Here is a 15,905-nt window from a genome sequence, read left to right as displayed (position 1 = left end):
ACCGATGACCTACCCAGGCACTTCCCAAAGGCGAAAACCCACCAAAAGAACCATGGTTACTGTTACACTACCTGCAAATTAATTTGTCAACAATAGATTAAAAACCGGACAAATCAATTTGCAGGTAGTGGTTCCACTAGTTTATTACCGAAAAATCAATTAGGATAATCATCATTCAACAAACAAAGTCCACATCGGACCAAAAAACTTTAGGTATATAAACAGCTAACCCTTGTCTTTAGATTCAGTATCAATTTGCTTCTCCTGAAGATGCTAACCTTGTTAGCGAAACGCGCGTCGAGTGCAAAAATATCAGTTTGGTGTTAGGGTAATTGATCTCTAGAAAAAGTTTTCAAAAATCGGTTTGCAAAACCAATCACTACATCACCTAACCCCACGAACACACGGCACTGATAAGGAAATATTGTGAAACGGACAATTAGTATTCAGCCAGTCCAGCTAGCCGAGCCTTCATTCCTCAACTACATTTGATAGCACATTTACTAACTATCTGCGCGACTTGGGGCCACAAGTAAGAAATGTTTATGACTGTACTCTTATTTTCATTGCCGTTCCAATTGGGAATGGATAGACTATAATGTGTCACATGGTCTTGATATAATTTCACCACAGAGTCCATAAATAATAAATAATTTAAAAAAATAGTCGCACATAAAATGGGAGAAGTTGTTCCGGGGGCAAAGCAAAAGATTTCGATGATCACAGTGGCTTATTGTAATGTCAATCATATAGGAGTACGTAATAGATAATTTCAAACAAATACCCCATACCCAGATAAGAAACCTAATACATCTCTAATACTGCTTTTGCTGGAAATCTAGAACCGTAAAATATTTGTTATCAAGAAGCATTTATGAGTTTATGGTTATTTTATTGGAACCTACCTGAAAAAAATCAACTGATAAAGTACGTTTGCTTGAAAAGGATTTATATTTATTATGAGCATATATATTATCAATTATTTTAGCGGCTGTTTTTTTTCCAAAGATACCTATAGATTTGTAATTTACGACTTTAAAAATCCCCTGATACCGTCATCAGGCGAAAATTGGATATATCACGCTCGTGATCTATGACTCCAAGAACTCTCAAACCTTGATTATTGATTGGGTTGAAATTATAATTTTTTTATTTCAGTTCAAAGAATTATGAAAAAATACAAATCTAAACAGAAAACTCTGAGGAAGTATCGCCTACTACTGCTGTAGACATGATCAAAGGCGATGTGGTGAAGGTCCCAGTGGTTCCACATTTTTTTTAGTGATAATGGCTTGGTTTATTTCAATTGGATTTATAATAATGTGTTCAGAGAGACGAGTACCTTCATTTCTTTTCGTTGGTCCAGTGTAGACCGAACCGCAGCTTCAAGGAATCCGGTATACCCCGGCTACAGGTTCTTTGGGGTTCTTAGCTGACCTTAGACTTTGTTTGATAGTTTTAGTTGGCCTAAATATTGGTTTCACGTCCAGTTTATCTAAGAGAGAACATTTGAGCCTTATTGAGGAACTCAGTCATTTAAAAAATGCCTTCTAAGGAAATGGGTACAGCGAAGTAGAATTCGAGCGGGCCATACGATCCTTGAGATATTAGGACGCTAAAGTATGCTCTCAACAACGAAGATACAGTAATACCCGATAAAACTGAAAATTACTATTCAAAAGTATATAGAGAGACAATTAAAATTCAAAAACACATGAATAATTTCAGAAGAAAAGAAGGTGTAATGAACATTGATAAAATCTGGCTACCTGTTCCTGAAAACACACAAACAAGGTCAGGTGAATCGATTAAAGGAAACTAAGTCACATACACTAATAAAAATATGAAACCAGACTCAAATACCAGAATCGTAGTTGATGCGGAACAACGGAAACAACTAGAGCAGCAACTCGAGCACTCCCAGAGCGATGCCTGTGTGAAAGTAACGAATCACATTGGATTTGAATCGCTGGAGATTGAATCCATTTGGAAAAACGTTCTCAGGAAGTTTATTCCACATAAACGCAGTTCTCCAGATGAAAGAGTTCTTAAAAATTGAAGTTCGAGGTGTACTTAGTTGAAACTCAAAACGATGAGCAGCCAAAGCCCGTCGCGTATTTCTGATACGTTCTGTTCTTGGTGGAATCAAATGTGCCAAGTAACTTGAACACTTTCCGTGAAAGTATCTATAGAAGAGAAACAAATCTCTAACCATTCTTCGATGTTCCAGGCTATCAATGTTGCACGTGATGTTCGCGTCTCCAATCAGGCGGATGGCTCTTTTGTGAATGGACTCCAGCAACTTCAGAGTATGTTTGGGAGCAGAGCTCCATGCATGAGAACAATACTCCAAAGAAGGTCTGATCTGAGCTCCATGAAGCATCAAAAGTTGCTGAGGTGTGTACAGTTTTCTGGTTCGGGACAGTTTTCCAAGCTTTTGAGAAGCATCCTTTGCAATTCCAGCGACATGGTTGTGCCAAGACATATTGGTGTCCATTTTAACTCCCAACAAACTTACTGAAGCAGGAAGGGGAATTATCTGACCTGACATTATTATATCCAGTTCGGAGATATTTATCTTCTTGAAGAAAACCAATGCCTCGGTTTTTGTGGCATTGAATTGAACCTGGCTACTTTCACCCCAAATGCGAAATTACTTCTAGATCCTCATTAAGATATGCAACCTCCTGCTGCCGGTGAAGATGTTCCTCCGTAGCCGATGTTCTGGAATCCAAATGGAATGACGAGACAAGTGTGTTGTCGTCAGCAAAGCAATATATTGGATTCTTGGTTTTTTCCCAATAAGTCGTTGATATACAAAAAAAAGAGGGTTGTAGACAATATGGATCCCTGGAGAACACCAGCGTTGATGGTGAAAGTATTCGAGACATATCCATCGATGGCTACTCGCAGGGAACGTTTTTTCAGGAAGCTGAAGAGCCATGTATAAAAATAATCCGGCAAGACATAGCATCGCAGTTTGGCCAGCAAACCATCATGCAACACACGGTCAAAGGCCTCAGAAATATAAGGCGCAACAGCATTCGATTATACATGCTTTTCGATTGCGTTATTCCAAACATTTAGCCAGAGGAAATTACCGAAATGGTCTTGAAGATCCTCTCATTCAGCTGATCTGTAATACCAAACTTCACGCGGCTTAGATTGTTCCCCAACCTTCACCACATCGCTTTTGATAATGTCTACCACAGTAGACGAAACGTTAAACATTAAAACCTACACACCACTGCTAAAAAACCTGGAAAATATCTTTCACACAGTGAAAGTTTACCTATAGAACAGTCTCATAAAAAAAACAGTGAATAATTGAATAAACTTCAATACTACGAGTACTCAACGTATATTTCGTTTCATCCATCTTATATAATGGGAAGTGATCCATTCGTTTCAACGAGTGTAATTTTCACGCGTTGATATATTGTAAAACATCACAGCTTATGCAATAAGAACAAGTGGCGTATCCTCTGACGCATCTATTTGATATTAAAAACTAAATCTCGAATCTTTTTCTGTCTGAGGTGTAGGTTTACATTACTAGTGCCTTCGTTCCATCCGGAAACAATGACGTATGTTGAACATGTGGAAGCTTTCTCTAGAACAAATCCTATAGTTTTTACAGCATTCATTGTGAATAATCGCCGGCATATGTTTCATTTACTCGATTCGAAACATGAAAGATGAGTTTTTTGAGTTCGTACAATTATATCCTGTGCATTTGGTTCCCATTCAGTTTTTTGTTATTTGTACTTGCTGTGTAGCCTCAACATGGCTTTGTATCACATGCTGAATATTGACGTTCTTTCGGTCAATATTAAGAATTACTAAATACATTTCTGATATCTCGCAATTACTTAATAATTGATACTAAACTCTATCCATCCAAGAAACCCGATCAATGATAGATGCGTGATAAAAGCATGAACACCACGCACTTTTGCATCTATTGGGTGAAATAAACAACCCTCCTTACGCTGTCCAATCAGATTTAACTGCAATCGGCTGCCGGAATTCATTGTTAGAGTGTCGGAGTGGTCAGTTACGTTTCAATCTGTGTTGATGTACATATACGGTATTTTGAAGTTCAAAATTTTTAAAATTTCAAGTACTGATACGGCTTAAGAATCTGCTATACATACACTCCACCTGAAAAAAATTCCTATACCCAGCCGCATATTATTAAAGAAAATAAATATTCGGTCGTTCCTTAGTACGATTCTGTACAAGAAGCCTTGTCTGGTAGATGACGTGAACTATGCCTGATAATGTTTTGGAGCACTCTGTTGCTTAGATGGACAGGGTGTAGTCTATTGGTAGATGAATTATTGAATTAATTTATTGAATCTTGAAATTTCTCAGAAGGAAATTCAAAATGCAATTGGAAGAAAAAAACTAAAATCTATATGCAAAGTATCCTGTTTGTTATTAGAAGATCAGTGAATTTGCGCAACTCTGAAGATACAACCAAGCTTTTGATAGTGTGGACGCCCTTTAAAATTCGCCTTATATAGTGTAGAATACCTACCTTAAAAATTGCTGTACAAAACTGAGAAGTTAGTTGCTATTCACTGTTGTTAATGGAAAAATATTGTTTTTCAGGTATTATGTACACTATAAACAAAGTATTACGTAGGTTAAATAGTGTGGACGCACCTTTAAAATCGCTATATATAATTGTACGCGCCTTGAAAACACGAAATAAGTTGTTGTCCACATATTATGAAATAGTGTGAACGTACCTTAAAAATCGCTATATATAGTTGTATGCACCTTAAAAAATTGCTTTATGAAACTAAGGAGTTAGTTGCTATTTACTATTGTTAATGGAAAAAGATTTTTTTCAGGTACTTATTATGTTTACTATACATACTTGTACGCGCCTCAAAAACATGAAGTAAGTTGCTGTTCACTGTTGTTAATGAAAGAAGCTTGTTTTTCAGGTATTATATTCACTATAAACAAAGTATTATGTAGGTTAAATAGCATGGACGTATCTTAAAAATCGCTATATATAGTTGCAGGCGCTTCAAAAACATGAAGTTAGTTGCTGTGTACAGTTGTTAATGGAAAAAGCTTGTTTCTCAGGTTAAATAGTGTGGACGCACCTTAAAAATCGCTATTAATAGTTGTACGCTTCTTAAAAACTTGAAGTAAATTGCTGTTCACTATTGTTAATGCAATTAGCTTGTTTTTCAGGTTTTACAGTCTCTATAAACATAGTATTCTGTTTGTTATCAGAAGACCAGTGAGCCTGCGCAAGTCTAAAGGTACGTCCACACTTTCAATCGTGAATCTAAAATAATCGTATCTCCAGTAGACTTGGCACCTAGTTAATTTACTGTTTTTGTTTTAATTTGCCCATTCAAGTCGTATTATCAGACATTTCATAATGATATATTACCAAAATTATTCCACTGTGTACACTGACGGAAATCGACAGTACCTTATCGAACGTACCTTAAAAAATCGTTGTCAATGCAAATAGCTTGTTTATTAGGTGTTATATCTGTTCTGATGAAAAAAGGGAATGCACCGGAATTATTTTGATATTTGAATCAAAAAAGGTTTCCTTGTTTAGGAGATATTAGTTTCTGGGAAAAATTGGCACTGTGTTTCAGGACTTTAACTGATTTTACCCCAAGTGTTAGTGCATTGATTATATCAACCAGACGAAGCGATTTCAAGTCACCTGCTTCCTATGTCAAATTTTTCGAAGTATGTGAGAGATATGAGTTGAAAATATTCTTTGAAAGACATTTTTGGTTAAAAGTTCGAAGTTCCAGGTAGTTTTCTCTGTTTAATTTCTACTACTTGAAAATTAATCCAGATCAATAGGAGATATGCGTGTGAAGCTGAAAAAATTAAGATTTCCTAACAGTTATTTTCTAATATAAATTTTCTAGAAAAATTCCACTTAGTACCTATGTAGATACATTTTTCTTTTTTGGGGAGAAGCATATTCACATCAGTTTCGTTTCACTTCAAATGTAAAAATTATAAATACCAATCAGTTAATGATTCGCCGCTGTTTACACATATTGTCTACTGAGCTGAATTGATTTATGTTTTAGATTAGGGAGTGTTGAAAACTTCAATGCTTTTTTTTGGGTATTTAGCCGTCCACAATATGGAAAATACACAAAGCTAATTCAATAAAGGATCTGCTGTATAATAAAGTATAAAGTATAACAAAGACCAAAGTGAAAAATTAACTGCAGAAAATTATTGAGTAATATAAAAGTCCAGTTAGTTAGTAACTTGTCATTTTAACAACGTGTTTATTTTTCGTATAGCTGGGTTTTACGTTTCACTGCGGCCAAATTCCTCCAGTGACATTTTTGTCACTATTGGTGTTGTTTTATGTTTGGTAATTCTTTCCTTTGTTTTCCTGATTATTGTCTTTGACTTTTTGATGCATCAACTGCAATAAAAATCGAAGTGGCAACCACATTATGTAAGGTTGTTTCAGCAGTATTGGTATTTTGTTGAAATTGAAAGGGGTATATTTTCGGGAGGAAATAACATTTTGAATTTCTACTGCTCCATTCTTATTCCAAAGTAAGGAAGGAAGTAATAAGGTTCATAACATTATCTGTAGATCACGCAAAGAAGTAACTTCCAGACACGAACTGGAACAAGAATCGCTTCTGAAACAACTACCTTCACATATTTTACATCATTTTTGGAATTTCTAAATTATGATATCTTTTCAGCATTTTTCACTATATACACTGATGGAAGTAGAAGGAAGAGCATAATTCAAAAAAGTTTTCAATGTAACAGTGGGTGCACGTTGAATTTGGACAATTCAATTATAGCTGAAAGACGACCAATAATAATAATAGTATTACATTGTTAAATCTCAAAACTCGTGACGTCAGATTTTGGAGAACACATCAGTAAGTTACTCTCCAAGTATAAATCGGTATAAGTATGATAGTCTGAGATTCAATGATTTCCCAACTAGGTACTCATAATCTCCAACGAGCTCCATAATAAGTGAATTGGTTGAACGCGCTGCCATTTATGGTCGTTTTGCCAAGCAAAAAGAGACATAGCGAAGAGAGAGAGAAAGGATCAGTGATAAACTCGGGAAAACTAATTATTTTTTCGTCAATTTCAATTAACGCCAGCAAAATGCAATCTAGTGCTCACTTCAAAGGGAATTCGATATAGAAATCAAATTATTTCAACACTCCACTCTCGGACTGATCTGTTTTATCTCTTCATTCATCATTTTTATAATCAGTTCACTGGAGTTCAGCGCGGTGATGTTTAACAAAAATCCAGGGGCGTTTCGGACCGCCCCAACCCTGTAGGCGCCCAGTACAGGTGGTTGAATTGTCTTTATTTAGTGTTAGCGCGTCGAGAAAAGTGTTCCATTACTGGAGATTGGGAAAAGTGATCGTTTTGGAATAGGTACTTCAGTTATTGGATGAGATAATTGAATTTTTTGAGTGAAGAATTTTGGTTTCGAAAAAAATTCACAAATACAGGGTGTTTTATGTGGCCATAACCGACCTGAGTTGTGATTTTTCTAATTAGAACACCATATATATTTAAATACACTTGTGAAACTTCTTCCACGCCAAATTCTTTCCTTCGACTGAAGATAGCAGTTCCGGAGTAAAAGATAATTAATTCCACTCTGCGATACTTTCTTTTGCCTTTTTTGTTGATAAACTGTTCATCCTTGTCCAACTGTATCTTCTGTATCTTATCGTCAATGCCCATCATCCAAGTTCAAACCAAGACTGAAGCTGTATTTCGCAATATTTCGTTCTAACAGTGTAGAATCCGTTAAAAAAATGTATAACTGACCGTTACTGTAAAGTTTAAATAGTACATCAACTCCCATGACGCATAAAATGAGTATAGTCACTTCTGGCTGGGCTTATTACTGATAATTGTCCAAAATCAGCTGCCTCAATTAGTTCTTTGGCGGCACGTATTCTAATTGAATGAATCTTTATATTTTCCGACGACGAAAACATCATCGTATTTCATGTGTGATTGTCACAACTCAAATTCTTTAATATGACAGACATCTTGGAGGTTATGTTATTACTCTTTGTCGCTTTCAGGAACTACGGAAGCGCAGACAGGCTTTGATTGAAATTCCGACTTCAAAACTCGAAATTGCGACTTCAATATCGAAATTTCCAGAGTGACATACGAGTTGAATTTTTCTAACCAAGAATGTCAAAATTAAAGTCGAAATTTTGAAATAAATTCTAAAATGAAATCGAAATTTTGACTTTAAATTCATAATTTCGAGGTTCTAGTAAAAATTTCGAGTTTTGAATCGAAATTTCGGAAGTAAAGTAGTAATTTCGAGATAAAAGTCGAAATTTTTAAATTAAAATCGCAATTTAGAGATTGAAGTCGAAATTTTGACTTTCAAGTTGTTATTTCGAGATTAAAGTAGAAATTTGGAAATTGGAGTTGAAATTTAGAGATGAGAGTTGAATTTTATGAACTATAAATTTCGAAATTGAAGTCGAAACTTGGAGTTTTGGGTCGAAATTTCGAAATTAATGTCGTAACTTCGAGAATAAAGATGAAATTTCGAGTGTAAAGTCGTAATTTCGAAAGTGAAGTCGTAATCTTAGAATTGGAGTCGAAATTTTGATTTTAAACTCGTAACTTCGAGATTGAAGTTGAAATTTCGAGGTTTAATTTGAAATTTAGAGATTGATGATGGTAGCTTCAAGATGAGTGTTGAATTTTTGAGCTAGAAATTTCAAGACTGAAGTCGAACTTTTGAATTTTAGGTCGAAATTTCGAAATTAAAGTCGTAATTTTGAGATTAAAGTCGAAATTTTGACTTCAAACTCGTAACTTCGAGTATAAAGACAAAGTTTCGAGTTTTGAATCGTAATTTAGAAAGTCGTAATTTCGAGATTGAAGTGGAAACTTTTACTTTAAACCCGTGATTTCGAGATTGATGTTGGAATTTCGAGATTCAAGTTGAAATTCAGAGATTCAAGTTGAAATTCAGAGATTGGTGGTGACTTCAAGAGTTGAAGTTTTGAACTAGAAATTTCGAGACTGAAGTCGAATTTTTGAGTTAATTTCGAAATTAAAGTCGTAATTTTGAGGCTAAAGTCGGAATTTTGACTTCAAACTCGTAATTTCGAAATTAAAGACGGAATTTCGAGTTCGAAGTCAAAATTTCGAGATTAAAGTTGAAATTTTGAGATTGGTAGTGAGTTCAAGATGAGAGTTGGTATTTTTCAACTAGAAATTTCGAAATTGAAGTCGAAACTTGGAGTTTCGGCTCGAAATTTCGAAATTATAGTCGCAACTTTGAGATTAAAGTCGGAATTTTGAGTTCAAACTCGTAATCGCAAGATTGAAAACAACATTTCGAATTTAAAGTCGAAAGTAAAATCGTAATTTCGAAATGGAAATTCGAAATTTTGACTTTATGCTCGTAATTTCGACCTAAAATTTTAAGTTTTAGGTCGAAATTTCGAAAATAAAGTCATAATTTTGAGAAACGACATGTTTTACTATCACAGTAGCTCTTTCGTAATGAATAACATACTAAAAATTAAGCATAAAAATTGAGTGATCTAGAATCGAGAAAGTCGACGAAGGCCGTTTTTGACTGGTCTTACTTTGGCGGAGGTTCTACCGGTGAAAAAATCATCGAAATACTTGATACGGTGATTTGTACGGACGGACGTTGTTGTGCAGCAGAATCAGATGTTTTTACCCATCAAAAAACGTCCAATTCTTCCGCCATCTCACGCACTGTTGAATGGGATCAATCTCCACCAGGGTCCTCAAATATTCAGCTTGATTATTTTAGATCAACCACTTCATGCCTCATATTCGAGGCTGAAATCTCCAGAACGAATTTTCGCAAACCAACGTCGAACAGTTTGTTCATTAACACTATCATCAATGTATATAGAGTACGAAATTTTCTATGAATCAATATATACCACGACACTGTAGAATATAGAGAGCTACAAAAATGCATTATATTAAAACTGACAAAACTTTTGAATCAACCTGTAGTTAGACTCACAACTTCGCTATTCTCGTTGATAATGCCGGTTATTATAAATATGTAGTACGTTATTTTACGTAGATATCATTCAAATTTTTTGTAGACTTATATTATTAAAATTCCTGAAGAGATATCAAATTAAACTTCTACCCATATTATTCTCTGATAATATAGCTCTCTATATTTAAAATGATTCTTGAAATCGGTTAAAAAGTTTTAATTTTCACTTACTACAAACAAACATATGAAAAATCAAATATTTTCTCTTTATAAGATAAAGTTGCTACTATTTTGTCAGAAGGTATCTTTTTTACAGTGTTTGATGATATCATATCATATAGTTATCGATGATTTTCCTGTAAGAAACCAAGAAAACCACCAGCTTTCCGAATGTCAGTCATCCGCTCAGAGAGCTCAAATGACGGCATGAATATTTGATAACGCGATTGTGGATTTAACCTCCGGCAATATATATTTAGGAGGAAAGCAAGTTTCTTCTTACATTATAGAGAGAAACCGGCAGCAATCCCTCCCAATCTCCAGTAATAAATCCAATATCGACAACGGAGCTTTACCAGTTCCGGTCTCCGGAGATATATCATATTACCTGACACCAAATCATAATTACGATCAACTTTGGCGGTTCCACCGGTTTCTTTCTGCGGGGTAAAATTCCTGATTCTAGAAAATATCTGATTGAAGTCTATTCGTTGGATTTTCCGAAGACAGGATATTATTATTTATTTCTGATTGATTCGGCCGTTACTTGATGAAGATCCATAGTAATTTCATAAACTACAACGCACGATTTGATCTCCACAAACTTTATTTGAAAAATATATCACGACATGTTTTGCTAACACAGTATTCTCTTCAACAGTGATTTGAATACTACAAGTTGCTTCTTACGCTAATATTTATATACCACAGGTAACTGTAATTGGGACTACATCAATCAATTCACCTAAAACTCTACAATTCTCATATACCTGAGGTACCTTTTCAATTATGATTACCTGAAGCATATTACCTCACTTATTCTACATCAACAATAGTACTTGCTCGGTTTCTTAAGAAAACAAGTTCAATAATGGTGATCAATTCAAATCCAGTTGGTCATTCATTAGAATGTTTGAACTTTCAAGTTTATCAATTTTCATATAATTCAGTTTCAAACCTTTATTTTCTATATGTAAAATGAAATGAGTATGTTGAATTTGTTTTCTTGATTAAACAGCTCGTATGATGTTCCTGAATTCGATTCCTAAATGTTCTGCCAGTTTGACCAATATATACCTTACCTCACGTTCCATACTTTAATTAATATACTCCTGATTTCTCGAATTTGGATGTTTTGTCTTTATTATTTTTTAGCTAAATTTCCCAATGTATTACTTGTTCTATATGCAATTTTAATATCTCGTTTCCTCAAAAAAGAAGCCACTTTTTCCGTTGTTTGTCCAAAATAAGTTGAAGCTCTATAATTTTGATTTTGATTATCTAACTTATCAAAAGAAAAAACGTCTCGCTTTTACGTAGACTCTTTTGAATAGTATTTAGTTTATTAAGTCGGCTTTAAACCCATTGTTTACTGCAATTTGCTTGATGATATTAAGTTCTTTATTGAAATTATCTATTGAGAGAGAAACATTGACTAATCTGTGATTCATGCTATTATAAGCTGCTACTTTGTGTTAATATGGATGGGTAGAATCCTAATGTATAGTAATATCCATATACATATAGGACGGTTTGTGATATTGAACAATCATGTTCGTTGTTCATTCTACTAGAATGCTGTTATGTCCAAGAAATTGATTGAGTTGTCTGCTTCTACTTCAATAGATAATTTAATATTTCAATGAATTTTGTTAATATCCCGATGAAAAGTATCTAATTGTCTCTTAGTAGGTAGGTACCTGTGAAGACAGGAAGACAGGATATAAGTTTTAGAGATTCAGGAAAATATTTGATGGTTATTTGCCAATGTTATTTTTAGTGATAAGGAAATCATTTAGTTTTAATTAGATACGCATTATTGAGTCCAGTGGCAGCTTGGGACACAGTTTAGCCAGCAATAATGACCAAAATATACGCCACTGATAATTTTGTAGGAAAAAAAGGTTTTGGCTTTTAACTTCTCCATCTTGTTACAAAAAAAAAGTGGGAAGTTTCCAAAGAAAGGAAGGAAGGAATCAATTTAATTTCGTGTTGTGTAAAACATCTAAAAATGAAACTTTTTTCTTACTCTCTCATTCATTTCCGTGGTTGGCTTAGTTACAAGAATAAAATGAAAAATAAAAACTCATTGAACTTATTATTAATATGATGATTTTTCATCATATTACCACCAATGTTTGAGGAAGAAATGAGAAGATGATATGTCGAGGAAGAAATGTTGATTTAAACAGTTCATGTTTTTAATAATCAGTATAATTTCATTCAGAATGGGCTCTGGTATTTCAATAAATCCAGGTATCAACATCCTATCTAGGTGTCATTTCCTTCAAAATTATTCGAAATACGTACCGACTTACAGCGGAATATCTGAAGATGAGATAACATTTAAATGAAAAATGAAAATGTTGGAATGAAAAATTCCACTGTTAAATTTATGATGATGTGTAAAATTCTGCTGTTAAATTTATGGTTATGTGTAGAATTCTGCTGGTTAATTTATGGTTATGTGTGAAATTCTGCTGTGGGATTTATGGTAATGTGTATAATTCTGCTGTTAAATTTATAGTTGTGTGTAAAATTCTGCTGTTAAATTTATAGTTAAGTGTAAAATTCCGCTGTTAAATTTATGGTTATGTGTAAAATTCTGCTGTTAAATTTATGGTAATTTGTAAAATTCCGCTGTTGAATTTATGATTATGTGTAAAATTCCGCTGTTGAATTTATGGTAATGTGTGAAATTCTGCTGTTTAATTTATGGTTATGTGTAAAGTTCTGCGGTTGAATTTATGGTTATGTGTAAAATTCTGCGGTTGAATTTATGGTAATGTGTAAAATTCTGCGGTTAAATTTATGGTAAAATGTAAAATTCTGCTGTTTAATTTATGGTTATGTGTAAAATTCTGCGGTTGAATTTATGGTAACGTGTAAAATTATGCTGTTTAATTTATGGTAATGTGTAAAATTCCGCTGTTGAATTTATGATTATGTGTAAAATTCCGCCGTTGAATTTATGGTAATGTGTAAAATTCTGCTGTTTAATTTATGGTTATGTGTAAAATTCTGCGGTTGAATTTATGGTAATGTCTAAGATTCTGCTATTAAATTTATGGTTATGTGTAAAATTCCGCTGTTGAATTGATGGTTACGTGTGAAATTTCATTGTAGAATGAATGGCAGAGTGTAATATCACTATAGATATTTATATATATATTAAATTCAACCTATCAAATTTTATTTCATCATGAAAGTACACTCAAAAAAAGTAACATTGCAAAATTCACTGTCAATTACTATCTCAGCAGCACAGCTCTCGAGCAGAGCAGCCCAGGATGGCCAATCGCAACACGACAGGACATAGTTTTATTCCTCCAGGGGCGTTAGTGCTGCTCCATCTATTGACGACAATTGGAAACCCAATGTTTTTCTCAAAAAGGTTCACTTATGATTTATGTATATATTCAATGGAATGGCAATTACTTATCGTTTCTGAGTTGTAATGATTCATAACTTCTTTTATTTTCAACCTCACAAAGAATATTGACCCTCACCTTTATCACTGACATACCTATCATTTTTGGGCGGAAAAAATAGGTATCACATACTGCTTTCTACTGAAAAATGCATTTTACTTGTGATGTTTTTTGGTGCCTAATCACAATCACCCGCTCCAAAAAACGTCAATAGTAACATTGACAGTAGCTAATAATAATTTTGACAAGCGTATCGACAATCTAGGATTTCGTGTTGAGCCGCGACTTGATTTCGAAGATTCCGTCCAAAAACGCAGCTGAAGGGCCAGAAATGCATTACTACTCGATTATTTTTTTGTTTTCTGCATCTCAATGAGCGTAAAATGATACTAGTTTGTCAACAAAGTCACAGGTTAAATCAACTTGTATAGGTACCTCTACCTACTGCGATCATGGAATTTTGCTGCCTGCAAAACTTTGAGAATCCTTTTTTATCAATTAATTTGAAAACCATATCAAGAGCTGTACGTTTTCTATGTAAAGCAAAACCACGAGATTCTTGCAGACCACTGTTTAAGGAAAAGAAAATCCTCACTGTAATATCCATTTTTATTATTGAAACTATATGTTTCATAGCAAAACATCAAAATCGATTTTCAATTAACACCACTCGACAAAGAAACGACTTTAATTTGCCCATTCCAAAATATTCCTTCATTAAAGACTCTTTCATTTATAATGGGTTGAAAATGTTCAATCACCTACCATCAAATCTGAAATTTGCATGCAATAACGTAAACTTTAGGGAAGTTTTGAAGGATTTTTTTGTGAGAGAGCCTATAATAATTTATCAGAGTACCTACTAGGTATCAAGATATTTTTTAATTCGACTTGTGACTGACTCGTTTTATGTAAACAATATTGAAAATTTTCCAAATAAACCCTTATTGGCTATATTTGTGCAAGTGATGTATTGTGCTATATAAATACTAATTGTTTTTGTTTTTGTTATATTTTCGTTCTTTGTACATATGTTCAATAACTACCTGAAATTTTATTCAACAACTACCTGCCAATTTATATTTTATAGTGTATAGTTTTCGAGAACATTACTCCAATAATTATAACTTGACAAGTAGAGATAGCTACAATGTGTGAATTTGTTTGTCGAATTATTTCAACAAAGCTTTGTCAATAAGACGTTCATCTTCAGACAATAAAGCATATTTTGACTTTGACTTTCAATGTGGCGGTTCATATCACCTGCCTGTGACATATTTATGTCACAACTAAAGCGTTGGAATATCATAATGACAAATGTTTCGCCGTTGTCTACATAAAATGGTTGATTACATTCAATTTCCAATTTTAATATTCGGTTTTGAATATAAAACCACAAATTTTCGTCTATCTGAAAACATTTGGTTTTCACTATTTTCTGGATACAGATTTCAGATTTCATCTTCACTTCTTCCGATAATCTCATAGTGAACTTACAAACCAATCAATCATCAATTCTTACCTTCTCGTCCTTTTGGTGTTACGATGGTGAAGGCGCTACTGCCAGGACTCGAAGCCACACAGTCTGAAACATTCAACTCAGAGCTACCAGAATCGTCTCTGTGTGACCCACTGCTAAAGTCTAACGGCAAAGCTGAATGCGAACTCAGTTCCAAAGCCATGATAACAACAAAAAAAACTCAGAAAAAGTGCGAACTGTATTTTTTTGAAACAATTTTTCCCGCCGTACGCCGCATATTTTTCAAAACTCTAAAAACCGGAGCAAATTTCATTTCCCAAGCTGGTCGAACAGTTTCTCATTTTCACAAAATCACAGTGAAACGGAAAATCTACAATCAACTATCGACTAGATTTCAAACAGACTAGCACTGATGTTTACCAAAATTCACCCGAGAGTCAACTGATACCGAAATGCAGAGAATGATAAGCTTGGGCAGAGAACAAAGAGGCGGTTCTCCAGCTCCAATCGCGAGAGATTTTGGCCCTTACCGCCGTGTTGCTTACGGAGAAGAGGAGGGGCTAGGGATTCGCGACACGCCCACAACTACGATTGAATTAATGAATGGAACTGTAAACAGTTTATCTGAGGATTTCGACTTTAATCGCTGACTTCGATTAAGTGTGATTTGGAAAAAATAACCATCGAAATGGGCCTTGTTATAAAAATGATTATGATGAAATGAAGGGTTCTGATC

At 34.2% G+C, this 15,905-nt stretch overlaps 1 protein-coding gene across 1 annotated transcript in view; it reads right to left on the bottom strand.

Annotated features, from left to right (window-relative positions):
- Positions 1 to 15,599, bottom strand: part of sens-2 (zinc finger transcription factor senseless-2) — a 99,782-nt gene extending 84,183 nt beyond the window's left edge. The window contains exon 1 of the mRNA XM_074174925.1: positions 15,212 to 15,599. Coding sequence (XP_074031026.1) covers positions 15,212 to 15,371 — 160 coding nt within the window. The 5' untranslated portion in view covers positions 15,372 to 15,599. The remainder of the gene's footprint in view (positions 1 to 15,211) is intronic.
- Between the last annotated feature and the right edge of the window lie 306 nt (positions 15,600 to 15,905).

The sequence above is a fragment of the Leptinotarsa decemlineata genome, unplaced genomic scaffold, assembly GCF_025532065.1.
Source record: "Leptinotarsa decemlineata unplaced genomic scaffold, Ldec_3_MD MMD2_tig00000882_RagTag_RagTag, whole genome shotgun sequence".
In the NCBI taxonomy this organism is placed as follows: Eukaryota; Metazoa; Arthropoda; class Insecta; order Coleoptera; family Chrysomelidae; genus Leptinotarsa; species Leptinotarsa decemlineata.
The sequence above is the reverse complement of the archived record's forward strand: the minus strand, read 5'-3'. Positions and strand labels throughout refer to the sequence as shown.